Source organism: Nicotiana tabacum, chromosome 2 (assembly GCF_000715075.1).
Source record: "Nicotiana tabacum cultivar K326 chromosome 2, ASM71507v2, whole genome shotgun sequence".
NCBI classification, from domain to species: Eukaryota; Viridiplantae; Streptophyta; class Magnoliopsida; order Solanales; family Solanaceae; genus Nicotiana; species Nicotiana tabacum.
The window spans coordinates 121,012,693-121,039,408 of record NC_134081.1 but is presented as its reverse complement, the minus strand read 5'-3'; the positions used below and the strand labels follow the sequence as shown (position 1 = coordinate 121,039,408).

At 35.4% G+C, this 26,716-nt stretch overlaps 3 protein-coding genes across 5 annotated transcripts; all 3 read left to right on the top strand.

Annotated features, from left to right (window-relative positions):
• Positions 1-1,979: 1,979 nt before the first annotated feature.
• Positions 1,980-7,845, top strand: LOC107811766 (OVARIAN TUMOR DOMAIN-containing deubiquitinating enzyme 11). Of its 2 annotated transcripts, XM_016636759.2 has the most exons (10): positions 1,980-2,145; positions 2,420-2,619; positions 3,788-3,861; positions 4,203-4,257; positions 4,373-4,447; positions 4,811-4,884; positions 4,965-5,013; positions 6,068-6,152; positions 7,439-7,495; positions 7,602-7,845. In XM_016636759.2, the coding sequence occupies exons 2-10, from the start codon at positions 2,434-2,436 to the stop codon at positions 7,646-7,648; spliced, it is 702 nt and encodes a 233-aa protein (XP_016492245.1). In that variant the 5' UTR covers positions 1,980-2,145; positions 2,420-2,433; the 3' UTR covers positions 7,649-7,845. The 2 variants fall into 2 exon arrangements, with proteins under 2 accessions (XP_016492245.1, XP_075094751.1); XM_075238650.1 differs by lacking the exon at positions 1,980-2,145 and having other exon boundaries at positions 2,395-2,619.
• A 2,153-nt stretch (positions 7,846-9,998) lies between these two features.
• On the top strand, positions 9,999-18,880 carry LOC107811764 (protein PAT1 homolog 2). The gene is made up of 5 exons (XM_016636757.2): positions 9,999-10,422; positions 10,543-10,697; positions 11,497-11,553; positions 12,247-12,322; positions 16,211-18,880. The coding sequence occupies exons 1-5, from the start codon at positions 10,362-10,364 to the stop codon at positions 18,304-18,306; spliced, it is 2,445 nt and encodes an 814-aa protein (XP_016492243.2). The 5' UTR covers positions 9,999-10,361; the 3' UTR covers positions 18,307-18,880.
• A 2,796-nt stretch (positions 18,881-21,676) lies between these two features.
• On the top strand, positions 21,677-26,644 carry LOC107811767 (UDP-arabinose 4-epimerase 1). 2 transcript variants are annotated; one of them, XM_016636760.2, is made up of 10 exons: positions 21,677-22,165; positions 23,451-23,575; positions 23,665-23,778; positions 23,857-23,964; positions 24,101-24,192; positions 24,347-24,488; positions 24,715-24,809; positions 25,227-25,356; positions 25,762-25,906; positions 26,121-26,644. In XM_016636760.2, exons 2-10 carry the CDS (start codon positions 23,453-23,455, stop codon positions 26,336-26,338), a joined length of 1,167 nt encoding a protein of 388 aa, XP_016492246.2. In that variant the 5' UTR covers positions 21,677-22,165; positions 23,451-23,452; the 3' UTR covers positions 26,339-26,644. The 2 variants fall into 2 exon arrangements, with proteins under 2 accessions (XP_016492246.2, XP_075094755.1); XM_075238654.1 differs by having other exon boundaries at positions 21,677-23,356.
• The last annotated feature ends 72 nt before the right edge of the window (positions 26,645-26,716 follow it).

The window sequence follows — 26,716 nt, the reverse complement described above, 5'->3', positions numbered from 1 at the left end:
ATCCTTTTATTACTTAAGTATATCAATCCAAGGTTCGGGTATGAACACATGGGCTAATATTTAAAGTACATCTAAAAAATTTCTAGTTATCTTTTAGATCTGAGATATTTATTTGTATATTCTTATTATTTGGCTTAATATTTTTTTTTAGTTCATTTGGTCATGAAAAGAAATGGGACAACTTTGGATTTTATTAGTATTAGGCCAGTAGGAAATAAATTCATTTGGCCCCAAATTATATGCTTTATCTTCAAATAATTATATTTAACCTTATGTACTATCATTAATATGGAACATAATAAATAATTTTGTAAGCTAAGGCATTAAACATTCACTAAATGAAATATGAAAGGCTTTAATATCATCAAAGGAAAAGAAAGATATATAATAATAAACATTTAAAGTTTTAACTGATCTTACTAATTATGTGGCTTTCATGTATTAACTTTTCGGCATAACTAAAGTTAAAGCTATACATAAAGAGCCAAATAACTGTTAAACTCAAATTCTTACAAGATTAATAGGCTTTCAATATAAAGACTAGATATATTAAATTCGTAAGAAAAATAGTACAGATATTATTAAGTTAAAGATACTAACGGAATGACTTTTAGGAACAAAGAATATGTAATCTCTTTAAATTGGTAGACTATCGGGTATATACCTAATATGAATTTTGAACTAAAAAAAATATTTCTTTAATTAAAGTAAAGTTCTACTGCATATCCTAAACAACTTAAAATAAATAAAGCCAAAATTATGCAGATTTTTATAACCGAAACTATTTTAACTCACTTAACAAAATACTACTTACTACATTATCACAAAGAAAAACTAAGAGTCGAATTTAACTACAACAATGGATAGAATAGGCTCTAAAACACATCAAATTGCATATTCAACAACAACAACAACAACAACCCAGTATAATTCCACTAGTGGGATCTGGGGAAGGTAGTGTGTACGCAGACCTTACCCCTACCCTGAGGTAGAGAGGCTATTTCCAAATGACCCTCGGCATCCTTCCCTCCAAGAACTCCCCACCTTGCTCTTGGGGTGACTCGAACTCACAACCTCTTGGTTGGAAGTGGAGGGTGCTTACCATCAAAGCAACCCACCTTGTCAAAAAATTGCATATTCAAACAGTAGGCAAATAATATTAAAATGAATAACAAAGTGACGTGCGGGAGTTTGGGGAGAGGGGTAAAGTGCGGTATTGATGAGATGAGTGGAATATAATTTTCTTAAGTAACACTTATAAAGAGGAAATAAGAGCTAAAATATGTAGATTAAACTTAAAATATATTTACATACTAAGAAGTGGTAAAAAATTCAAACATGGTCAAAAATTAGGTGCTCACAGTTGAGGTGGATGAGTTGGTTGCGATTGAGAATGATGGCGGTGGGAGTGGTGGAGATGGTGGGCGGTGGTAGTCGATAATGGTGGCGGCTATGATTGAGGATAATGTGGTGGTGATGATGGGTGGTATGGTGGTAATTGATAATGGTAGGTGGTGGCGACGACAGTTAATATTGAATATGGATGATAGCATCTTGATGAAATGAAGTCTTTGTTATAGATTTTAATCATACATACATATTCAGACTCATTAAGTGGTTGTGAAGAAAAAAAATACAAACACACTTAATTATTAAGACCTACATAATTAAGATTCAAATTTTAAAAACAAACGTATTTAATATTTGAGATCTGAATAATTAAGATTCAAACCTCTATTAAAATGCAAATAAATAAGGCCTTAGTGGGTTTAGTGTGTTTTGAGATAAAAATTTTAATTACATACTGTATTATTAAATGATACGTAGATCTTTTATTTTAAAAAAAAAGATAAATGTGATGATTTTCGCAAACACGGGATGTTTGTTTAACAATGAAATGAATAGGCAAAGCAAAAGTCAAAGTTTTGACACAAAGAAGAAGCTTCTATTACTCGGCCGCACACGCTTCCTGTTCTCGTATAGGCGTTGTTTGTTTACCGAAACATTCAATCAATCTCTTTAGATTTGCCTGTTGGGTTTTTCAGAGAATGACGTTTTATCTGTGTCTTCATACTTTACAAGCTATTTACTTCCCTCAACTAACTCTTCCCTTTTCCTTTCCCTTCCGCTATCTTCCCTTCACAGGTATCTCTCTTTCTTTTCTTGAAATCAAAATCATATACACACACTAGAAAACCATTGTGTTTTCTTTGTCATTTTCCTCAACTTGGTTCTTCATTTTGGATCTTTTTGTTGGTTGTTTTGTAGTTCTTTTGGTTGTTTTATTTGGGTATTTTTAATTTTGCGTATATATGCTGACAATTGTCTGATTCGATCCGTACAAACTTTTAATGATTCTACTTTCTCTCCGTGGATGTTGTTTAATAGGAAATTTTCTCTTTTTTTGTGTGTTGAGAAGTTGTTTGACATAATATGAGTGAATACTATGGAAATTCAAGAGCAAGCTCAAGTTCTACAACATCTAGTTTGAATAGCAGTTCACAAGGTACTGAGGATGATCATACCATTGCAAGAATTTTAGCTGAAGAAGAAGAAAATTCGCTCAATTATGGTGGCAATAAACTTGGGAGGAGACTTTCTCATTTGGACTCAATCCCGGTATGATTACACTTGTTGTAGTACTATAAGGCTTTTCTTTGTTATCCACTAATTGATAGTCTCTTTAAATGGAGATCTTGTGGAAGAAAGAAAGTAATTTTACCACTTTACCTAGAAAGGTATCTGGTATTAGTCTTTTGTGATTTGATGGACTCACTATCTTGGCTTGTAGAGGTTTATGTAGAGATTTGCTTGTAACTTGTAGTATCTGCTATGATAAATCAACTTAGGTATTCTATACTATCTCTCTCTTTCACTTTAGCTAGCTAGAAGAGAGCTTGTTCTCTTCAACAAGCATACGCCGGCCAAAATGGTACTGATATTTTCCGTCTCTGTTTTTAGCTGACTCGCTCGGGTTATCCCTCACCATTCCAACGTTTCACCTTAAATGAATCCAGAAGCAATTTGCTTGTCCGTGGTACTTGTCACTTTTCTCCGAAGGCTATTAAATTAGCTAAACCATGTACGGATTGTCCATGGATGTCCCTTGAGCCTATTCTTCATGGGATACAAGAGCAGGAAGAGCTTCTGTTCCATCAATGCAAGTAATTCCAGCAACATTCCTTACTGTAACAGAACAAGGACCATCAACTCCAATTGTCCTTATAGATAGGCGAAAACCACCTCCTTGATACATTATGCTACCAAGCTTCTCTTAATGCCAAGTAGTAGAAAAACCCATTTTTCGAGCTATTTTATCGAGTTAATGAGGTAATGGAACTTAGACAAAGACGGCTTGGCCCCAGCTAGAGTGTAGGCTTGCTTTGCATAGGTTCGGGTAACTAAATACAGATAGAAGAAAATTTCGAGCTTGAATAAGCATGCGAGAAAGGGAAAAAGGTTGTTGCGAAGGGGACATGTGATCAATTTCTTCTCCTTTCTAACCGATCCATTGCGCGTCACGTCACCCTATCCATAGAGGAAGAAGGAAAATGTTCAAGAAGTTTGGCAATCCGGGGAACTTTTGACTTTTTTATGAACAATTATCTAAATTTACATTTTTTTGGGCAACTCTTTCAAATTAAACAGAGTGTATAATGTGACCACATGTATGTATATGTATGTATCGAAAGGTTGCTTCTCTATATATTGCCTTTTGAGCTTTAACCCGTGAAAACCCATGTTGTACTATCTCTACATTCTACTTACAGTCTTATTGTACCTGCAGCACACTCCACGGGTAATTGGGGAGATACCTGACCCAAACGATGCCACACTAGACCATGGGAGGCTCTCTAGCAGGTTATCCATCACTGTACTGAGCATGCTATAGTTGTTCAGCTTGAGGTCGTTGGTTGACTTATTTTGTGAATCCAGTTTTTGGAACTTGATTGACATGATTTTCACTTCATATGTATCGATTAATTATAGTTTTTCAATTCTTTGTCCGAATTATTGTTTTTTGTGCTCGTGGTTATCTTTTTTCCATTTACAAATGTGTACTTTTTTCTTCATTAGCGTCTTTTTTCATAACTTAAGCCATGCTTTAATTACACTTAGCACTTAAACGGCGATAATTTCTTGGTGCTTTTCTATGTTTTTCGCCTTTGACAAGTCTGATCCTATGTTTAACTTTGATTCAGGTTAGCGACATATGGTCTTACTGAAATGCAAATTGAAGGAGATGGGAATTGCCAGGTTGGTCTCTTTTGACTAGTCGACAAGCTCTCGCCGCACTTGAGACCCACTTGCTACTTATTAGTTCACAGGTGGTTTAAACCTGCTTTATGACTGTCTACCTGGCTTATTGTAGTTTCGCGCCCTTTCGGATCAGTTGTATCATAATCCAGAGTATCATAAGCATGTAAGGAAGGAGGTTGTTAAACAGGTCTGTTTGCATTTTTTCAATATTTGCTTCTCATCTCTTGTCTTTGGTTGTGAAACAGGATGTGTGAAAAGTTAAGATTACATAATGATTATGTTTGAGGATTGTGTTCATCTTAGATTACCATATCCTGCACTGCTTATATTTTTTTTCATTAGTTTTAGTAGAACTAAAGTAACTCGTGCATAATAATAGAGTACTAAAAATAAAATATCCCGGTGTTTGCTTGAGACTCATCAGCTCAACTGCTTAACCTAATTTGTGGATCTATTAAACATCAACACAGTCCTATACTTGCTTGAGTTTGACACCTATGTCTAGTTTATGTCCTACACGTTTCTTATCCTAGTTGGCAATCCATTTCAGCTAAAGCACTTCAGAAAGTTATATGAAGGTTATGTGCCCATGAGATACAAAAGCTACTTGAGGAAAATGAAGAGGTAAGCTGTCTGCTCAATTTTCAGTGCTTCTTATAGCGGGAAATCTTAATACATTACCAACATATTCTTGCTCTAACCAGGTTGGGAGAGTGGGGAGATCATGTCACTCTACAAGCCGCTGCCGATAGAGTAAGTTGAAAGTTTCTCTTTTGTCCTCAACTAGCTTTTGAGGCATATATACGGTACACTTGTTAGTATGTAAGACAGCATTTGAACACTACGAACAAGAAAAAGCCAACAAATTATACTGTCAATAATGGTGTATTGCCTGGATAGTGTAACTGATGCATTGCAAATTTAAGCTTTTTAAATGAGAAAAAAAACAATGAAGGGACTTTGTTAATAGTATCTATCATTGCATTATACACATAGTGGAAAAATTTTAGGAAGTGAATTTTTGAGTTGATGTTGGTATATAATATGTTAGCATTAAGAGTTATGAGTATTAAGGCAATTCTGCTCGGCTTCCTGGTCACCATGGCTGAGCTGTTAACCTTTAACCATTTGGTTTTTATGAAAATTCTTTTTCCTTAAGAGAAAACCCCTCAATGTATTAAAATGGTTCCTGATTAGAACTTTTTGACGGTGAAATTTAGAGCTTTATTCTTGCCCAAGGGTGTAGGAGAAAATAACCAAGAACATTTCTAATAATCCCTCTTACTTTCTTACAAACACCGGCATCTTCTTATTTTTTAGCCTGACTTTTTGTGCAGTATGCCTGTGTTGCATGTAGGTTACTGAAATTTAACTGTAGATATTAGAGCAGAAATGAGAAAAAGTTAAATTTGCCCTGTCACATCTTGTCAACCTATATTTACGCTTAGAAGGTATACAAATGTCTAAGACATCAAATACAAAGGCGGATTCAGGATTGAAATTGGGTGGGTTCAGCTTTTAGATTCTTACAACTAAATTTGCTACACTTTAGAAATTATGGGTTCAAACTTGAATATATTTGAAGTTCAACATAGCATCAGACATGAAAGCAACTTAAAAGCAGGACATCTACTACGTAAAGAATTTCCGCAATATAACTTATCTCTTGCTCTTTTACCTTTGTGGAACTGCTTTAGATGTTTGTGTTGTTAATTAGCCTTTCACCCTTATGTCCTCTGCATTTTTTTTTTGCTTTCCCGTATTGGATGACTGATGGTGCTTGTGTTTGCTTGTATTTTGTTTGCAGTTTGGGGTAAAAATATGCTTGGTTACGTCTTTCCGAGACAATGGCTACATTGATATCCTTCCCAAGGACATACAACCTTCTAGGGGTACATAAATCTTCTGTTATTTTTACCTAATGATCATGGCACAATCAATACTTATGATAATTAATTCTTTGACTTCCTGCTTGAGTTTTTAAACTCAAAAAATAAACTAAATACTTGAAATTTACAAATAACTCTAAAATAATTATATTATGATATAAATTCCAGAATTTAAATAATAGTACTTGCTGGTTTTGTTTGAGACACTAAACCAAAAGTATTCTTCTGAACTTTGTAGCATGGTCCCACTTTGAACTCTCTAGCATGCTCCCACTCTATTATAAGAATAAATATGCATGAAACAAAAATGGAAAAAACAAAAGGAAAACAAAAAGAAATCATCTTCTCAATTTTGACAAATGGATGTGCTTTTCTCATTTGGAAGAAAGTATCATCGTGTTGCTTGATACCACAGACAATAGATTGTGAGTGGAAGTATGTCTCCGAAGTGAACTGGTACTAATTAACTTTTATGTATTGTAACTAAAACACCTTTAATTTGTAATGACATTGTTGCATCATTTAACGAGGCCGATTCTAATGACAAGAGTCCTTTGCTGTCATCTGTGAACTGTGAAACATTTGTATGTTTACAATCAGTGAAAGTAAGCTTTATACAGAGTTTCCTGATGCACTTACTGAGCAGTATTAGTTGCTTTCAGGAGAATTTATCTCCAGAGTCTTGTTTCACGTGAAACACACAATTTAATGATACAAAGCACCTATTAAGCGTTATTTGTTACAACCGATAAACTTGATCCTCTGCCAATAAAGTAACATCAGATTGTCACTCCTGTTTTAGTAGTTCTCTCTTTGTTATGCTAAAATTGTTTTCCCAAGAAATTGAATATGCTGAACATGTTTAATGATTAAAAAAAAGGGCAGCCCGGTGCACAAGACATCACGTGTTCATGCAGGGTCCGAGGAAGGGCTGTATCCCAAGGGGCGTGATGTAGAAAGTCAATCCTAATACAAACATTAGCGGCTGCTTCCACGGGTAGAACCCGTGATAGGTTACATGGAGACAACTTTACCGTTGCTCCAAGGCTCCCCTTTAACATGTTTGATGATGTTCTACTGATTATATTTTCATAAACAAGAACATCCATTCATGGTGATCTTAGGAAAGGCCGAGTAAACCTGATCAGATTAACTCTATCTTATTAAGTAAATAAATTCCAAATCACTTGTTCGGAAATGTATTCGTGTGGTGCAGACGAACATTTCTTGTGGATATGTTTAATCTCTTGAAGGTACAAAACTTTTGACTTCTTATTCTTGATTTTCAGAATTGTGGCTGAGTTTCTGGAGCGAAGTTCACTACAATTCGTTATACGAAATTGGAGGTAACAAAGTGTCTTCTTGTTTTTACTATTTCTCAGTTCAGAATTTTTTGTCATAGCTATTCTTGAATACTGATTTTTACTTTACTTTGAACATAATGTGCCACAGAGGTTCCAGCTAGAGTGCGCAGAAAGAAGCATTGGCTTTTTTTCTAAGGCATTCACCACCAAAAATACTGCATACTGTATATTAATACATCCTGAAGAAATGCTTTGTCCGGTCGCTACAGAGCATGGCATGCACATATAGCAAATCCTATGTATAATATTTATTGCTCAGTTTGTAAAAAGAAGAAAAATATTATTTGATTTTACCCGATTTCGGGATATATTAATTATTCTTTTGGATCTTACCTTAAATTCTTTCACGTTCATTCGACTTTAAAAATCTTTGATATGCCAGTAGAAAATGTAGAGACCCTCTAGTGTTGAAGAACCCCAAATTATTGAATGAAGTTTATTCATATTTCCTTCTTTAATTTATTTAATAACCACTAGCTATATACTCTCGCACTTCCTATTGTGTTATTGTATAATTTGAAAAGTTTAACTAGAATTGGGAATTTCTTATTCAAACTTTTGGTTGCTCGTTTGTTAAACGTCATTCTCCATTTCAACATTATTGAGGCATATTTTTATTTCACTCATGTTGGGATCAAATTAGAATTTTTTGTAAAGAATATTCTTATTCCACTTATAGATTGTTGTTATTACATGCAAGTAGTGGTGATTGTAATTGTATTTAAGCTTTGTTTCTTCTCAATAATGAGTACCCTCTAATTCGGTCATGTATATGATAATCTATCTAAATAATTTTGTAAATACTTGGCTATAATATCTAATATTTAACATCTAAACTAAAGTTGGGGAGATATAATAATATAAGAGGAGTGCTTTACTCAGATTTCTTAATGTTTCAATGATTAGAGCTGCCTCTTCTAGTAGTGTCTCAAGATCACTAAAATGAACAATTTGTCTCTTAAGAATAATAAGTCGATTATTCGGATGAAAACAAGTTCAAATAGCATATAAAACAAAGCTTTGTGGAATTGCTATATGTTTTCCCTTTAAGCATCTTATATTTGAAGATATTAATCCGATTAATTTGAATTCATAGAGTTTTCTCTAAAAGAAGTAAATCGCTCTCTTCAAAGGTCTAACCCAATACTTTTTGTATGAAAGGGGCTAAAACGATCCAAATATACTCTTAACATGATGTGATATTGTCCGTTTTGGACCAAGCTCGTACGGTTTTCCCGAAAATATCTCACACCATTAAGAGTATCAAATTCCTTATAAGTATCTTCTTTTTCTCTTATACTTTCTATGTGGGGCTTTATTCAATACATCTAATAATCTCCCCCTCGAACTAAGTTTCATATGACCCATCACTATTCATTGGTTAATTTTGGAATAATCTCTCCCTTGAACTAAGTTTCACACGACCCATCTGTTTAATAGGCTAGTTTTGGAGATTAACTATGTCACCGACATGATTTTGAGTATTTACGGTTACCAAAACTCAAAAGTTGTGTATGCATTTTCAAAGCTACGGGTAAAGGTCGTAAGCCCCGTAGACAGGCAAAGGCACGCCACACGACGCCATCTCTGTAGTTCTGCCGCCAAACCATTGGCCCTGATACCAATTGTTGAGCTAAAACGGCTATTGTCCGCTTTGGGCCAAGCCCGCACGTTTTCTCGAAAATGCCTCACACCATTAATTAAGAGTATCCAATTCCTTATAAGTAGTTTCTTTTTCCTCTTCTACTTTTCGTGTTTGACTTTATTCAACACACCTAACAAATAGATTCATACGGTTTTATCATATCATATAAGGGCAGTTTGGTGCACAAAGTATCTCGCATTTACATAGATTAAGGAAAGAGCTATATCCCAAGGAGAGTGATATTGAGATTTTATCCTAATGTAAGCAGTAGTTGTTGCTTTCACAACTTAAACTTGTGACTTATAGGTCACACAAAAATAACTTTATTATTGCTCATAATAATCGAAAAACTAACTTAAACTTGTATTTTTAGTAAGTCAATAAATATAAAATACATGGACTTTATGTGTACTCTTATCATTTAACTATATTTTTAAATCTATATAACTTTTTATCATTGACTATAATAAATTAATTTAATTTAGGTGCGAATAAGTTTTTATTTATTTATTTATTTATTTCTCCCTTCGATCCATTTTAATTGATTTTTGGATATTTTTTACACATATTAAAAAATCTAATTTTGAGAATGAATTAACAATAAAATTGATTATATTAGCCTTAGTTTGTTCATTGAAAATACAATAAATATACCTAGCTTTTTTTATTTCAAGGATAACTTTGAAAAAAAGAATTTTTTTTTTTTTTGATATTTGAAAAAATTAAATATTGTGGACTATAAAAAAAAGATAAGTGGATCATAAAAAAAGATTAAAAAAATTAATTAAAGTGGACGGAGAGTAAATGTAGTCGCAGCTCAAAAACAAACCTAAAACCCCCGTAGGCTAGGTGTTCTTTTATACTATGATCTCAGCGTTCTCTCTCGCTTTTTCGGGGGAGCAAAACAAAACAAAAACAAAACAAAAATTTGACCCCTCTCCCCTTTTTCTTCCTCTTCGATTCCTCGAAAAACCTACTATCTATTACTTCCACTCACAAACAACACACCTATAATAGTTAGATATACATATATTTACGCTATGTGCTCTTCTCTTCACATATTCAAAACCCTATAAAAGCTCAGTTCTCTTTGTTGATTCGGTGGAATCTTCACATTTTTATCGTTTTTTTCTGTATGTGTGTTTGTATAGTTAGGTTTAGTATACTTTCCAATTCTTCAGTTTGAGCTTTTTGTTGTAATTAATGGAGAAATTCGATAGCAATGATTTCAGCAACTTGGCTAGCTCCTCCAGCTCTGTATCAGGTTGAATTGATTTTACTTTTATCCCTCTGGGTTTAATTTTGTGCAAATTTACTTATTACTTCTATCAGTTTTTTTTTCTGGCCTGATTATTGGTTTTCTTTTTTTTTCTATTTGATACAGAGGGTGCGCTGTTTGATGCATCACAGTATGCCTTTTTTGGGGAAGAAGTTGAATTGAGGGGTTTAGAAGAGGATGGAAATAATGGTGTTCCTTTGTTGGGAGGTGGATTTGGTGATGATGAGTTACCGGAATACCATTTGTTTGAGAAAGATGAGGTACATACTCCCTCCGTCCCAATTTATGTTTCGATGTTTGACTGGACATGGAGTTTAAGAAAAAAAAAACTTTTGGAACTTGTGGTCTAAAACAAGCTCCACATATTTTGGCTATAAATCGCATCATTGAGGGAAAATGGGAAGTTTAAAATTATATTGTTTCTAAATATAGAAAGATGTCATTATTTTTGGGACAGACTAAAGGAATTAGTGTCACATAAATTGAAACAGATAGAATATATGTTTTACAATTGTGGTAGGATATGGACCCTCTTTCTAATATATGGTGAGTTATGTGTTATCAACTTGAGAAAGGAAAATATGAAAGAGATTTAACTTATATGCTAAAATCCATTGTTTCGTCTGTTTGGCTGTAACACATAGGAGTTGTTATTTTTCATAAAACAGTAATTTGTGGGTCGTGTAAATGGCGAGAGAGTAGCCAGTAATATTTTCTTAACTACTCCTAGGTACTAGTCAAACATTTTGGGCACTTTACAATCCTTATTTTTGACTAAGTGTAATTGTGCTTAGCACATTTGCCTTTCAATCAATTAAGAAACGAGCTTGGTACATCTTTCTACTGAGGAGTCAATACGATAATATGAAAATACTGCAGTTCTGCATCCCAGAACTTACCCTATTGTGCCTATTACCTTGATTTGATACTGTCTTGTGAACTTGTACATGCTCTTTTGAATATGATACTGTGCTTATTAGCTTGATAAGTTGCTGATAAATTGTAGAGTTTTGTAATATAGTTTGCTACCACTAATTAATTCAATGCTTTTGTTTCCAGGGATCAGCTTTGGGGTCTTTATCTGACTTAGATGATCTAGCAACTACATTTTCAAAGGTCAGCCATGCTGCACTGGTTTGAGTGATGGTTATGATTCTCTATAACCTTCATATTTCTTATGTTTAGGGTTGGATGTTTATAACGTTCTCTAATTTTCTATCTTCCTAGCAGTATGGGTCTGTTTATTTTCATTCTACAAAATGGGGAGATATCTTGCAGCGAGATTCCTAATAGATGAAATTTTTTACTAATTTTTATTGTCTTCCATCAAAGGCTCCTGGAACTAGGGATTCTAAACTTTATGCCAGCATCTCTTTGTAAATACTTCGAGATATTTTCTGTAATTTCAGGAGGTGCTTAGTACTAGTTCTCTCTGTCTCCCCATTTATTAGAGATAGTTTGCTTTTCTTAAGGAGTAACACCTGGAACTTTTATATATACTTCGTAGAATGAAACAGCAACTCAATATAATTAATTCTTTTGATCTGTACCTCTCGTAAGAGACAACAGATCCTGATGTTACATGGGCTTACTGCTTTGGATTTACTTTTTTATCCTTTATATTATGCAGTTAAATGCAATATAATTCTTGATCATCACTAATTAAAATAATACCATAACAACTTACTTGTACTCAATCAAAGAGAATGGTTGGTATTGATATGCTCCCCTTTTTTTCCCTGATAAGTAAGGGTATTGAGATGTTCTTTCTTGAGACTTACGTGAATGCTTTTCATTTGTCTCTTCTAGTTGAACAGAAATGTCACTGGGCCTAGGCATCCTGGAGTTATTGGCGACCGTGGATCAGGATCTTTTTCCAGGGAAAGTAAGTGCAGGCATTGATTCATCATTCCTAAAAGTTTTAATTGTATTTGCTGAATCTATTTTGGGATTTTTTGGGTGCATATATGTGAAAAGAGAATCCATATTTAATTAAGTTGTGGACAAAACATAGGAGATTTCTTTTTTAGGAGTTTGTGTTACATGATAAAAAGGAATTTACCTTTCTGGATTCCTAGTTATGGCGTTCCGAATTATCAGAATTCCTGATTATGGATACAATCTTTAAGAATATTCTATATGCTTAACCTTGGCATATAAAATAAATTTAGCCCATTCAACATATAACTTAAATAATTCTCCTGACATTCAACAACGCCTCAAATTCAAAGAGGTAAAGCAACTTGAGTTTGTAAATTGAATTGGGAAGTCAAATCAAGTATGTAGGAGAATGTTACTGCTGAAGGAACAGTGTATATTTTCATCATAATAGTGTTGGGGAAATTTACTTGCCATTGCCGTGAGACAGAACTTATTGGGCCATGGTACTACAGTGAATGCATAGACATGGCTGATTTGAGGACATGCATGCTGCCAGCTTGACTTGATCTCTAGCAAAGCAAGCATGACCATCACAATCTTTCCCCTTGTCTACCAAATTGGAGTTGGATACTCCAATTGAAAAAGCAGAAGATGTCTCTGTATTGCATTGATGAACGTGTTTACTTGTGGAAGTTCTTTCAATATTGATCTGTTTTTCCTCAATGCCACATTTCAACTTTGTGTCCTTTTCTCTACGCTGTTGCTGTCCAATACCTATACTGTCACTACCCTTCCTAGACCCCACTTGTGGGATTACACTGGGTATGTTGTTGTTGTTCCCTAAAAGATCATTTTTAGAGAGGCTTATTTGGCATAATTACCTGCGGAGAGATCCATGCGACACAACATTTAGGTTTTAGAGTGGAAAATTGTTGTTCTTTGACAAGTGAGCAGCAGTTGTCGTAAGACAACTCCACCACCGACCAAGAGGTTGTGAATTCGAGTCTCTAAGGGAGCAAAGTGGGGAAGGGTCACTATTGACTTCTTTTTTTTTTTTGAGAATGGTAACAATATATTCATCAGCCTTAAGGAAAAGCTGGGCACCATATTTACAAAGTAGATTAAGCAAAATAGAACTTTGTTCTTCTTAGAAGGTTACTATAAGGCTTCTAGAAAATCCATTAAAGATTCAGTATCTTCTACATATTTTCCTTTACACCCAAAATACAAAGATTGTATACAATTCATCTTAATTGTCTGTATAGAGTTACTATTGTCTTCAAAACACCTTGCATTTCTCTCTGTCCATATAGTCCACCATACACAAGCTGGGATGGAGTTCCACCATTTCTTCTGCCTTACCCTGCCTCCCCCATTTTTCCAGCATTTAAGAAGCTCAATTGTAGACTCTGGCATGACCCAATTTAGGCCAATCATGCTCAGAAAAATTTGCCAAAGCTGACCAGTCATTTTGCAGTGTAAGAACAGATGGTTATTATTTTCTGCATTCTCCTGACACAAGAAGCATCTTGAGCTTAGCTGAAATCCCCTTCTTTGTAGTTTTTCATGGGTTAAGCATGCTCTTCTAGCCACCAACCAAGAGAAGCATATCTCTTTGAAAAGAGCATTAACTTTCCAAATATTTTTCCAAGGCCAGCTTGTATTTTGGTGTCCAGTAGAGTTTTAAAAGAGTGTATACTGATTTAACTGTGAAGTCCTTTCCATCTCTCTTCCATATCATGGAATCTTCATTGTGAGATGTACCGTTGACTTCTAGGAAGGGTTTTTTGTTTTTTTTGGGGTTTGGGGGGGGGGGGGGTTAAGGATTTACCATATCCGGAAAAAAAAGGAAAAAGAATTATCGCCATTCTTCACTGGCTGTCCGGCTAAACCCAATTCTGGAAAGAAATTAACCATAAGGCATAAAGTATCTTTTCCCTTTTGTCTTGTTCGTTATTTTATGTTGGATTGCTATACATTATGTGATCTAGCAGCATTTGAGTTGGGATCTTCTGAACATCTATGTTGTTCACTCTGGGTATCTGGGCAAACCTGTAGTTTCTTCTTTACCAATTACTAATTATTTTTCAAAAGAATCTTTACCAATTTAATTGTTTGATTTGATTGGTTTGTGGGGTTCAAAGGAGCTGTTGACTCGCGTTTGACTTCAGCTCCCTACATCTTCCATGTTCTTGACGCCATCGTTTCTCCTTTTATCCATATCTTGTGTATTGAAACAATGATATATCGCACATACAATGCACCTATCGATTTGCATGCTATTAGAGGGCAGCTTTAAGAGATCTGTGTATGTGAAGATTCTTTTGGTTATCACTATCTCTTCGGAATGTTCACTAGATTAAATATTATGTTCATAATAGTGTTAATAAAGGATCGCTTAATGCACGCTTAAGCTCTGAAGCTCAAGTTGTGCGCTTCCCCTCACTTAGTTGGCGCTTTGGTTTAGGTGCCAAGGTGATAAGGGCGCACCTTTGTACTGATGGTCACTGTCTTTAAGAGCATAATACTAGACATATAAAGATAGTTGACAAAGTGAGACATTAATTGTTAATAGAACATCATGACTGAACTTTTCAGCGATTAGATAACAACAACAATAACAACCCAGTAGAGTCCCACAAGTGGAGTCTAGGGAGGGTAGTGTGTACGCAGACCTTACCCCTACCTTGGGGTAGAGAGGCTTTTTCCGATAGACCCTCTGCTCAAGAAAATGAAAAGAAACAATTGAAACAAGCAGTAACAACAACAAAGGCCAGAACAAAAAGATAGTACCATCAACCTAAGAGCCAGAAAAATAGATGGAAGAAAGCAATAGCAACAAGCAGTAACAATGACAAGATACTAGGAAACCGAAGCGGAAAATAGTATGAAAATAACATGTAGTACTAGCAATCTAAGGTAAGACACTATCGAACTAGTCTTACACCCGGTACGGAATAGAAAAACGCTCGACTACCTACTAACTTTCAACCCTAATTCTCGACCTCCACACATTCCTATCAATGGCCATGTCCTGGGTAAGCTGAAGCTGTGCCATGTCCTGTCTTATCACCTCTTGCCTATACTTCTTAGACCGCCCTCTACCTCTTCTCTTACCCGCCAAAACCAATCGCTCACACCTCCTTATTGGGACATCTAGACTTCGCCTTTACACATGCCCGAACCATCTAAGCCTCGCTTCCCCATCTTGTCCTCCATTTGGGCCATACCCACCTTCACACGAATATCTACATTCCTAATCTTATCCAACTTAGTATGTCCACCCATCCATCTCAACATCCTCATTTCTGCTGCTTTCATCTTCTGGATATGGGAGTTCTTGACCGGCCAACACTCTGCCCTATACAACATGGCCGGTCTAACCACCACTCTATAGAACTTACTTTTAAGTTTTGGCGGCACATTCTTGTCACACAAGACGCTAGATGCTAACCTCCATTTCATTCATCCCGCCCCTATACGGTGTGTGACATCCTCGTCAATCTCCCCGCCCCCTTGAAATTTAGGAATTAGGATTAAGAAAATTGAAATTTAGTATTAGACTTGCCACTAAGAACTTAACATCTTTTCAGTTAAATTAGAAATTTAAAATGGTTTTTGAACTTAATTATAGCTTTTACCTCTCTTTTTCCAAAAAGAATTATTGTTTGCATTTATATTTACATTTTTTTGCATTATTTTTAAATTTTAAACTTTGCTTCATTAGCTTATTTTTCACCAAACCCCACACTTTAATTGCGCTTTGCACTTAAAGCCTCAACAGACTTTCATGGTATTCTCGCATTTTGCTTTTTACGTCTCTGGTTCATGATTGTCATTCTTGTGATGGCTTGCCGTGCGTGTCTTTTTGATTGATGAAAGTTATTTGCAGGTTCATCTGCAGCTGAATGGACAAAGGAGTCAGATTTTCCTGATTGGTTTGATCAGAATTTGTCTGACAGTGAATGTTACCAGGAAAGCAAAAGATGGTCTTCACAGCCACATCTCTCTGCTGTGCATCTTGCAGAGTCAAAACCATTGTATAGAACATCCTCATACCCTCAGCAACCCCAACAACTTCAGCACTTCTTAAGTGAACCCATTTTAGTACCGAAGTCATCGTTCAGTTCTTTTCCTCCTCCAGGTGGCCAGTCTCAACAATCCTCACCTTGCAGTCATTTACGTCCGCAAAACATATCATCTCTTGCCGCTGGACCTCAGTCTCCCTATTTCACTGCTAATCTCTCTTCTTTGTCAAACTCTAATATGCATTTGGCAGGCTTGCCTCATGGGCTCCATTATGGTGGAAACATGTCACAGTTGAACACCATTGGCCTTTCACTTAATAACCGGCTGCAAAATCAGTGGACCAGCCATGCAGGACTCATCCATGGGGACCATTCTAGTCTCTTAAACAGTATCTTACCACATCAGTTTCCTCATCAAAACGGGCTATTATCCCCTCAGATAATGTCCCCTCTGCAGCAGCAGAGACTGCATCTTGCAGTCCAGCCATCTTTAGGTCATTTTTCAGCACTACAATCTCAATTATTTAATTCCTACCCTTCACCATCGCATCTGAGCAAATATGGATTGGCGGATTTCAGAAATCCAAGATCTAAGTCATCACATAAAGGTAGACAGAGTGAGTATTCATCCAAACAAGTTACTGACGGTAGTAACCACAAACGGGAGAGTAATGTGTCACAGTTCAGATCTAAGTACATGACTGGTGATGAAATAGAGAGCATTCTGAAAATGCAGCATTCTGCAACACATCGGAATGATCCATATGTAGACGATTATTATCACCAAGCTCGGCTTGCAAAGAAAGCAGCTGAGTCAAGATCAATGCGCCGGTTCTGTCCAAACAAGGAGCAATCTTCACGGTCGCGCAATAGCACAGAAACGCAGCCTCATCTCCATGTTGATGCTCAGGGGCGGGTTTCATTTTCTTCTATCCGCAGGCCTCGTGCTCTTCTTGAATCTGATCCACCAGGCCTTGTTTCTAATGATGGCAGTGGTGAACAGAAGATATCTGAGAAACCTTTGGAGCAGGAACCAACATTTGCAGCTAGAATTACCGTAGAAGATGGTTTCTATCTTCTGCTTGAGGTCGATGACATTGACCGGCTACTTCTGTTTACTCAGCCCCAGGATGGTGGTGCTCAACTCAGGCGGAAACGGCAAATCCTGTTAGAAGGCATGGCGACCTCGCTTCAGCTTGTTGACCCCCTTGGAAAAAGTGGCAGTTCTGTAGGGCTTACCCCTAAAGATGACATTGTATTTTTATGGTTGGTATCTCTTCCTAAAGGCCGAAAGCTCATATCGAGGTACCTTCAGCTTCTTATTCCTGGAGGTGAGCTTGCCAGAATAGTTTGCATGGCAATTTTTCGACATTTAAGGGTCTTGTTTGGTGGCCTTCCACATGATGTGGAAGCCGCAGAGACCATCACTAATCTTGCAAAAACAGTCTCTGCATGCGTCAGTGGCATGGACCTCAATTCGCTCAGTGCTTGTCTAGCTGCTATTGTTTGTTCGTCAGAGCAGCCTCCTCTCCGCCCACTTGGAAGCCCTGCTGGAGATGGAGCCACTGTTATTCTAAAGTCTGTACTTGATAGGGCAACTTATCTGTTAACAGATCCTCAGGCTGGAGGCAGCTTCAGCATGCCTAATCCTGCCCTTTGGCAGGCGTCTTTTGATGCCTTCTTTGGTCTACTTACCAAGTATTGTCTGAGTAAGTATGACAGTATAATGCAATCAATACTTGCACAGACTCCGTCAAACACAGAGATGATTGGTTCAGAGGCTGCAAGAGCTGTAAGTAGAGAAATGCCTGTCGAGCTTCTACGTGCAGGTCTTCCGCACACGAATGAGCAGCAGAGGAAGCTGCTGTTCAATTTTGCTCAGCGGTCCATGCCTGTTACTGGGTTTAATGCTCATGGTGGAAATAGTGGACAAATAAATCCTGAATCCGTAAGCTGCTAGCTGAGCTGCTAAGATAGCAAATACAGTTGTACATTCGTAACTCTCAGGGTGGTCGTCTAGATGCTCTTTGCCAGAAACATGGTATTCTGATCCAGAAGAAATAGAAGGCTGGAAGCAAGGGTATGCATATATATTAGGCATCGTTTTAATGCCTGGAGTTCCTCTTCCTCCATCTTGTGTTTTCTTTTTTCTTATTTCCCACCTTCCCCCGAATTGTTTACAATGTTGCATTGAAATGTGTCATCCCTATTGTAAATTGAAGTATATGCGGGTGGCATAGAGGTGAACTACTGTTGATCACATTGGATATGCAATAGTGCTTTGTCTTTATTGTTGCACTGCTAGAAGGGCAGCCTGTGGTGCATTAACGCGGGCGCCCTTTCTCTGCTGCATTTGTGTATGATGATGCTATTGCCAGTTCAGCAGCTAGGATGGTTGTAGCAGTTTCTGTAGATAATTGACGCAAATGCTGCTTTTTCTCCACTCAAAATAGATACATGTTAAAGCAGTTCCTGTTGATAATTGATAGAGGTTTCATGTCAATTTCATGCAATATAAAATATTATTATTATTATCACTCTGACTCATGTATATAGCAACTTGCTCATGTTTTTGTCCTCTCTTGGCTGCATTTTCCTTGTGCTAGTTTGTTTTTATCATCCCACCTGCCCTCCAAGCACTGAAGTTTAGCCAGTTCCAGCTAGTAATTGTCAAGGTAGAGAGATTTAATTATTAAAGGATATATATATATATATATATATATATATATCATCATCATCATTGTAATTTAATCTATTGTAGCAGGACGTTTACTGTATATTTTAAGTTGCCAATCAGTGCTAATTAAACAGATTATTTGGCTAATGCATAAAAGGGAAAGAGAAAGGGTCAATGGTACATGTGCTAGAATGATGCATCAAACATGTATTCTCTCTCATTCATGTCCTGAAAAAGAAGCATTCTTATACCCTTTGCTTGGTTCTTTTTTATCTTTAAGTTTGCCCTTTAAATATCAATTTCTTCCCTTGAAACTTTTGATCATCCTAAGTTGTGTTGACTCAAAGCCTCCAATAGTGGAATAACACACAAATATAACTTTTTTTTCAATTTTATAATTTTTACAAACGGTTTATTTAAGGAGTATTAGTTTATAGTAGTAAGAGAAACTACATGCATGATGCTGAAAATAGGTTGTAACGTGAAAATTTGTATTGGTAGAGACTGCACGTTTCTTCATGTTCTCATCTTTTCTTCTTATGTATGATACAAAGTGATATCCAGCTAATAAGAAGAATTGAAAAGCAAGGAAATTTTTAATTGATCCCTAAGAAAATCCTTCTAAGTGGAAAAAAATTACTATAGTTTATAGGTTGGGTTCTTCCTGTTGTATATTTGCTCCGGTTCTAGTATTATTCTTCTTGTTGTTATTGCTTCTCTTTCCGTAGTTCTTTGTCATTTTGCTATGATTATGTTTTTCTTGAGCCGATGATCTACCGGAAATAGCCTCTCTACCTTCACAAGGTAGGGGTAAGGTCTGGGTACATACTATCCTTCCTAGATTCCACTTGTGGGAATACATCGAGTATGTTGTTATTTTTGTTATTATAGTTTATAGGTTGGGCTATATAAATTGGTGTAAATATCTGGTGCAAGTAAGATAAAATTTGGCTATATATTTTACGGACAAAAACAAATTACCTCCTTATCAGTATTTCCCCCCCTCGAATTATGGCATCTCTTTTATTGGCAGTTGTTAAAATTTCTATGAATCATTCGTTGGTAGTTCATCAATTTTTATCATATTTAATTTACTTAAGCTATATAGTTAATAGACACAGACAAATTAGCTTCTTAAAAATCTTTTTTTTCTCTCTAGTTATAGCGTCTCTTTTATTAACAATTGTTAACCATCAACTTAAAATTCCTACGAACCATTTGTTGATAGTTCATCGGTTTTTGTCATATTTAATTTACTTCCATTTAAATACTTGAAATGGTTTACATGTCAAATTTTCTTTTCTTTATTTACACCAACTTGATGCATAATATTAGCCATGCCAACCCTCAAAGAAGAGATAAGATTATTAGGTATGTCAGCTAATTAAGAATCCTTTAGCTTGTTCCCATCAACACATTTAGTCAACTTTGACAGCCTATTCGAATACTTCAACCCTAACTGAAAAAGGGAAACAATAGAAGTAGTAGTAATATTCTAACTTTTGCGAAGAATTGAGACTCTTAGTAAAATCAATCTCTTTGTTGTTAGATTTAAGGTAAATTTTTTCATAAACACTGTCACAATTTGAAGAAATGAACTAAATAACTTATTGTAGTTGTAAGCGGTGTCATTTTCTATATTTATCCTTAATATTTTTATTTTTCTTATACATAATTAGTAAAAAAAATTCGACTGTGTCCCGTGACACCACATAGAACAAGGTGTATACGCATAATTTACTCATATTTTATAATAATAGGATAAACAATAGTAATTTATTTTAAACACGACTCTCTCTCTATCTCTCTCACTCCCTCTCTCACTCTCTCTCTCACACAAACACAATTGCCTTTGTTGTCCGAGGTAGAGTTAGAATTTCAATTTTATAAGTTCGGAATTATTTTAGAACAACGATTTCAAGTGCTAATTAATAACTGAGTTCTAAACTTAATATATGTACATATTTAATGAATTTCTTGAACATAAATACATTGTTTAAGCAAAAACTACTGGATTCGGCTGAATCCGTAACTGGACTTCTAGCTCCGCCCCTATTTGTTGCTTCATTTTTATCCTCCACAACCTTCTTATTATCTTATATTCTTTTGAGATATTTTCATACAAGATTGAAAAGGGTGGACGTAAAGGGGTATAATTTGGCATCCTTGCTTATTCTGTTCTCTTAAAGTTTAACCTAAAACTAATCAAATTATGAATTTATGATATCCTTTCTTCCCAAATTTAATAGATTATTGAATCCTAAATCATTTAATCATCCATGTATTATGCTAAATTCATATTGTTACGCCATATTTAAGGATAATATGATTTCAATAATAATCTAAATATAAAATATTTTCTATGCAAAGGAACCAAAAAATAAAATAAAAAATAGTTATTCAAGGTTAAAATATGTTTAGTGAGACACAAGAAATAAGAGGTAATTAATTTAAAGTAGTATTCAACTTCTTTTGTTTCCTTATAAAAGGGAGTAGCTTAGGATTTCGAGTTATACTCAATAATAAATCCTATTGCATGAGATGATAATAATAATAAAATCCAAAAAAAAAAAGTCCAACAAATAGGAAAATGACATTTTCCCTCTCTCAATTGAATAATAAACCATTTCTTAATTCTCTCTCTCTTCTCTCTCACACACACACACACTGTCCCCAATAGACCAGGACTCTCTTCCACCAATGTCTTCCTTTCTCTCTCACACACACACACACTTAGCAGAAGAAAAAGGAGAGTCATCAATGGTAAAACGACTAATGGCAGTTTTACGTGTAACACAATTTTTAATATTTATAATTAATTATAATCCATTAGTTTAATTTTGAGGCTGCTTTGAGTTTATTATTAGTCTCAAGAACATGGTCCACTTTTCTTCCACTGAAATATATTGTCTTTTCGGATTTTCTAAATCTACTTATCTTTATTATCTGACTTCTTCTTCTTATATACTACAAAACTTCTTTGGTCTTTGTCTTTATATTCACAAAACTTCTTCCCAATTGTTTCTCGTTTTGTTTTCTCTCTCTTTTTTTCCTTAATATTAATACTAGTAATTAACATTATTATAACATACATCAGTTTTGGCTTAAGGAAAAATCTCTTCCGTTTCCTCTTTCGTTTCAGGTAAACAATCTTTTATGTCATTCTTTCTTAATATTCATCATCTGGGATTTTTTTACGTAGTTTTTTTGTTTATTATCTAGAATTAGATTTTGCATGTGATTTTTACATTGTTACAATTTTTTTGGCGATCATCTTCTGAGGCTATAGACGTTTTTTTTAAAAAGAAAATTAATTGTTTGGTGAATTATATTCTTGGTTCCTCCGCTTTTAAGGTCGTTGCAAAGTATTGACTTTTTGTTTTTATCTTTCTGTCATCTTTCTATACACATTATTATTACACATTCACAGGTTTTCTGGATTTTACAAAATTAGCTTTACTTATTTACATCTATAATTTCGTGATATACATTTTTTTAAGTCATTCTCTGAAATGTAAGGAAGAATTTTATTTGTCTTTCTATGATTGTTGTGGCTTTGTGATGTTCAAATCAACTTCTGATTGATTAGTCTTTTATTAAAAAAGTTGTCTTTTTAATTCGATTGGTGAAAAGGGAGATAAATTCTGCATTCTGCATCATGATCTTTGATTCCAACGTGCAAAATACTTATTTTACGATGTGGTCTAAATTAGCATCTAAAATTATTTAGATATAGGATAGTTTTTTAGGTTGGAGGAGGTCCTTTTATGAAGTATTGCTTGAAATAGAAATTGGATTATATCCCTTTTGGAAAATAAAGAAGTCAGCTTTATTTGTGTCCTAGTTGATCCTAATTGGACATTAAAAATAAAAAGTATATTGACTTCCTAAATAATCAAACGCTGAGATTGATGATCTTTTAGTAGTTAGGCTTATATATGGGGAAGTTTTGATTCGCTGGAATTCTATAAATGGCCGCTGAACGCCAATAGCTGATGGATTCCCTGAAAATATTTTTTTAGAAACTGCAAAGGTGTTTGTACCAAATTCTTGTTTGTTAGATTTAGTAGTTCGAGAGTGGTGAAGCCAAAGATTTCCCCAAGGGTGTTCAAACTTGAAAGAAGTGGAGAAAATTCCCCGACAAAGGGTGTCCAATATATATGTTATATATCTTTAAAACCTAATATTTTACCTATATACACAATATAATTTTCGGCAAAGAGTGGTCAATTGACCACCATTAAGGCAGTGTAGCTTCGCCCCTGGCTGCAGGATAATGCTGTTATAACTTATTAAGTTGCCATCAGTGTTGAGTATGTTGAATTGTTACATGGTATGGGAGAAATGAATTGATATACCAATAACTAAAAATATTAAGGAGAATATACTTTGAAAAGAGCTAAATATATTTGCACATTAACTTTCAGGCATGGATTTTGTGGAGTTAAAGAGAAGGAGCAGCACTTCCAGGAAACTGCTCTTGGTTGCTGGCATTGCTGCAATTTGTTTTCTTATATTCAGAAATTCATCTGGTTTTAGTACCTCCGTCAAGGTGATTGTCCGACTCATAATTAGATCATATGTCTTACAATGTATATCAGAATCTGTTGGTAATCGGCAATCAAAATTTGTAATTTTCAGTTTTCTCAACACGAACCTGGTGTAACTCATGTATTAGTGACTGGAGGTGCTGGCTACATAGGTTCTCATGCTGTCCTTAGACTCCTAAAAGATTCATACCGTGTAACTATTGTGGTATGTCCCTCTTCATTTCAAAATCCCCTCACAAATCAAGTTTTCGACTGTGTCATAATCATGAGATTTTTCTGACAGGACAACCTTTCGCGTGGAAATATGGGTGCTGTAAAAGCTCTCCAGGAACTTTTTCCCGAGCCAGGGCGACTTCAGTTTATTTATGCTGATCTAGGAGATGGTGCTGCTGTATCCTGGATAACTTGTTTTCTTCTTTCATGCTTAGCTTCACGACTTATCTACACGTTTAGTTCTCTATATAGTAACATCTTTGTTACAGCTTCAGATGTTGTCAGGATTTTTTATCCTTAACCAACAACCTCAGGTTAACAAGATTTTCTCACAAAATGCATTTGATGCTGTGATGCATTTTGCAGCTGTTGCATATGTTGGTGAAAGTACTCAAGAACCGCTTAGGTACCTGTGAATGTTAAATTTTTGATAAAAGAAATTATATCGGAAACAGCCTCTCTGCCCTCCCGGGTAGGGGTAAGGCTGCGAACATCCTACCCTCCCCAGAAATTGTTTCTCTCCTTTTTTGTCTGTCTTGTAATACTCTTGCACTGTGCAGGTATTATCATAACATCACGTCAAATACTCTGCTTCTAGTTAAGGCAATGGCTGCACATGGTGTAAAGACACTAATTTATTCAAGTACTTGTGCAACATATGGAGAGCCTGAGAAAATGCCTATTACAGAAGAGACGCCACAAGTCAGTAACTAATTTCCACTTCATTAGAACTTTTTATTTATACTGATGTTTCATCGGTAAAGTCATATGTCAATAAGAAAAACACCGCCCTGTCAAACTAGAACGAGTTTGCTCCATTAGGCGTTTTCACTTTTGCCAATATCTGGAATAGGTGTTTGTTATTGTGATTATCGTTACTGATTACAATGTTTCCAAACTAACTGGTGTAACTGTGAATACAAAACAGGCCCCAATAAATCCATATGGAAAAGCAAAGAAAATGGCTGAAGATATCATACTGGACTACTCCAAGACTTCAGATATGGCTATTATGATATTAAGGTTTGTGCTTTACACTTGAATATCTTGAAAAGGAATGGTCAGCTGATCCTTAGTAAGGAAGCGCCTTCCTGCGATTGAATTAAGTGCATTATCATTATAGGAATGGTTTCACTTCACCAACTCGAACAATGTTCAAGCCACCTTGCATAATAATGCTAAATACATTCATATGATAAATAATAGGTACTATATTTTTCACCTTTAGAGAACCTGTAGTGAATCACTGAAAATTGCTTTCCGCTGATGGTAGGTCCTTTTTATCACTAAGCAGTAAAACAAAAACCACTTTTTCCCAACTCTTTGAAGCTTGATAAAGTTGTTGGATTTTGGTGCTTCTGAAGTTGGTGCAAGTGTAACGTCTTTGTACATACACATTTCGCAATGCAAGTATCTGATGGTCTACAATGTACTAATCAGGTACTTCAATGTGATCGGCTCAGACCCTGAAGGAAGGTTAGGAGAAGCTCCACGGCCAGAATTACGTGAGCAAGGTCAGATATCTGGTGCTTGTTTTGATGCAGCCAGGGGCATAATTCCAGGATTGAAGGTAAGCAGTAATAGGTGTATTACTGAATGTTCTTCAAGTAGATATTGCACTTCTTTTCTTGATTTGTCATTTTCTACTTTTTGGTTTACTTAGTTACTCTCTCCGTTTCAATTTATGTGAACCTATTTTCTTTTTAGTCCGTGCCAAAAAGAATGCCCCTTTCCTTATTTGGAAACAATTTACCTTTATGCAATGATTTATAACCACACAAAATATATGTGACTCATTTTACACCACAAGTTTAAAAGTCCTCTCTCTTTTCTTAAACTCCGTGTCCAGTCAAATGGGTGCACGTAAATTGAAACGGAGGGAATATCTCGTTGTCTCCATTATCCAAAACAGCCTGCTTGTTTATGTATAAACAGTATGTAAAACTTAATCTTTATTCTTATCTGGCAATTTCAGATAAGAGGAGTAGATTACATCACACCAGATGGCACTTGTGTAAGAGACTATATCGATGTGACTGACCTAATTGACGCTCATGTTAAAGCTCTCGAGCATGCAAAACCTAGCAAAGTTGGCATCTACAATGTTGGGACTGGAAAAGGTTACTTTGCACTAGTTATAAATTACTTTTTGAACATTTTGTTTGTTGCAAACTTATATATTCATTTTGGTATAAGTGGATGTAGTCTAAAGGATCTGAACCCATAACTTTTGACACAGAGTACATATATATATATATATATATCCTGGATCTGCCTCTACATATTGGTACACCGGAAGTGATTTTGTTGATAGTCAAGTCCTTGTCATTACAGGTAGTTCAGTGAAACAATTTGTGGAAGCTTGTAAAAGGGCAACAGGAGTGGACATAAAGATTGATTACCTGAGTAGACGTCCAGGAGACTACGCTGAAGTGTACAGCGATCCTTCTAAAATTAGGCGCGAACTGAACTGGATAGCAAGGTATTCACTTGAAGAGAGTTTAGCAATAGCATGGAGATGGCAAAAGGTACACAGAAATGGTTACAACTAAAGTAACTCAGTTTTGCTGATCAGGTTAATGCCTGGAGGAGACAGGATTAGCTTTTGCTAATTCAGATTCTTATCGATATCCCATTTTGTTATAGCTTTACAGTTTACTAGATGTATATCCGCCTTTACATATTCTTTGTTTATCAATAGGCAATTTTAAATTACCAGGTGATTTGGATAACAAAATGTATACATGAGACATAAAGTGACAAGAAGGTAGCTGGGAAAATGGAAATATCCACAGATGATTCTATAGCATCTTAGTTTTGTTTGTAATTCTAAGATCAATAAATTTTGTACTTCTTCATTTAATCTTTCATAATTCATCTTATCAAAGTTTCTATTAATCAATCAACTCTCCTCAATCCTTATTCGTGTG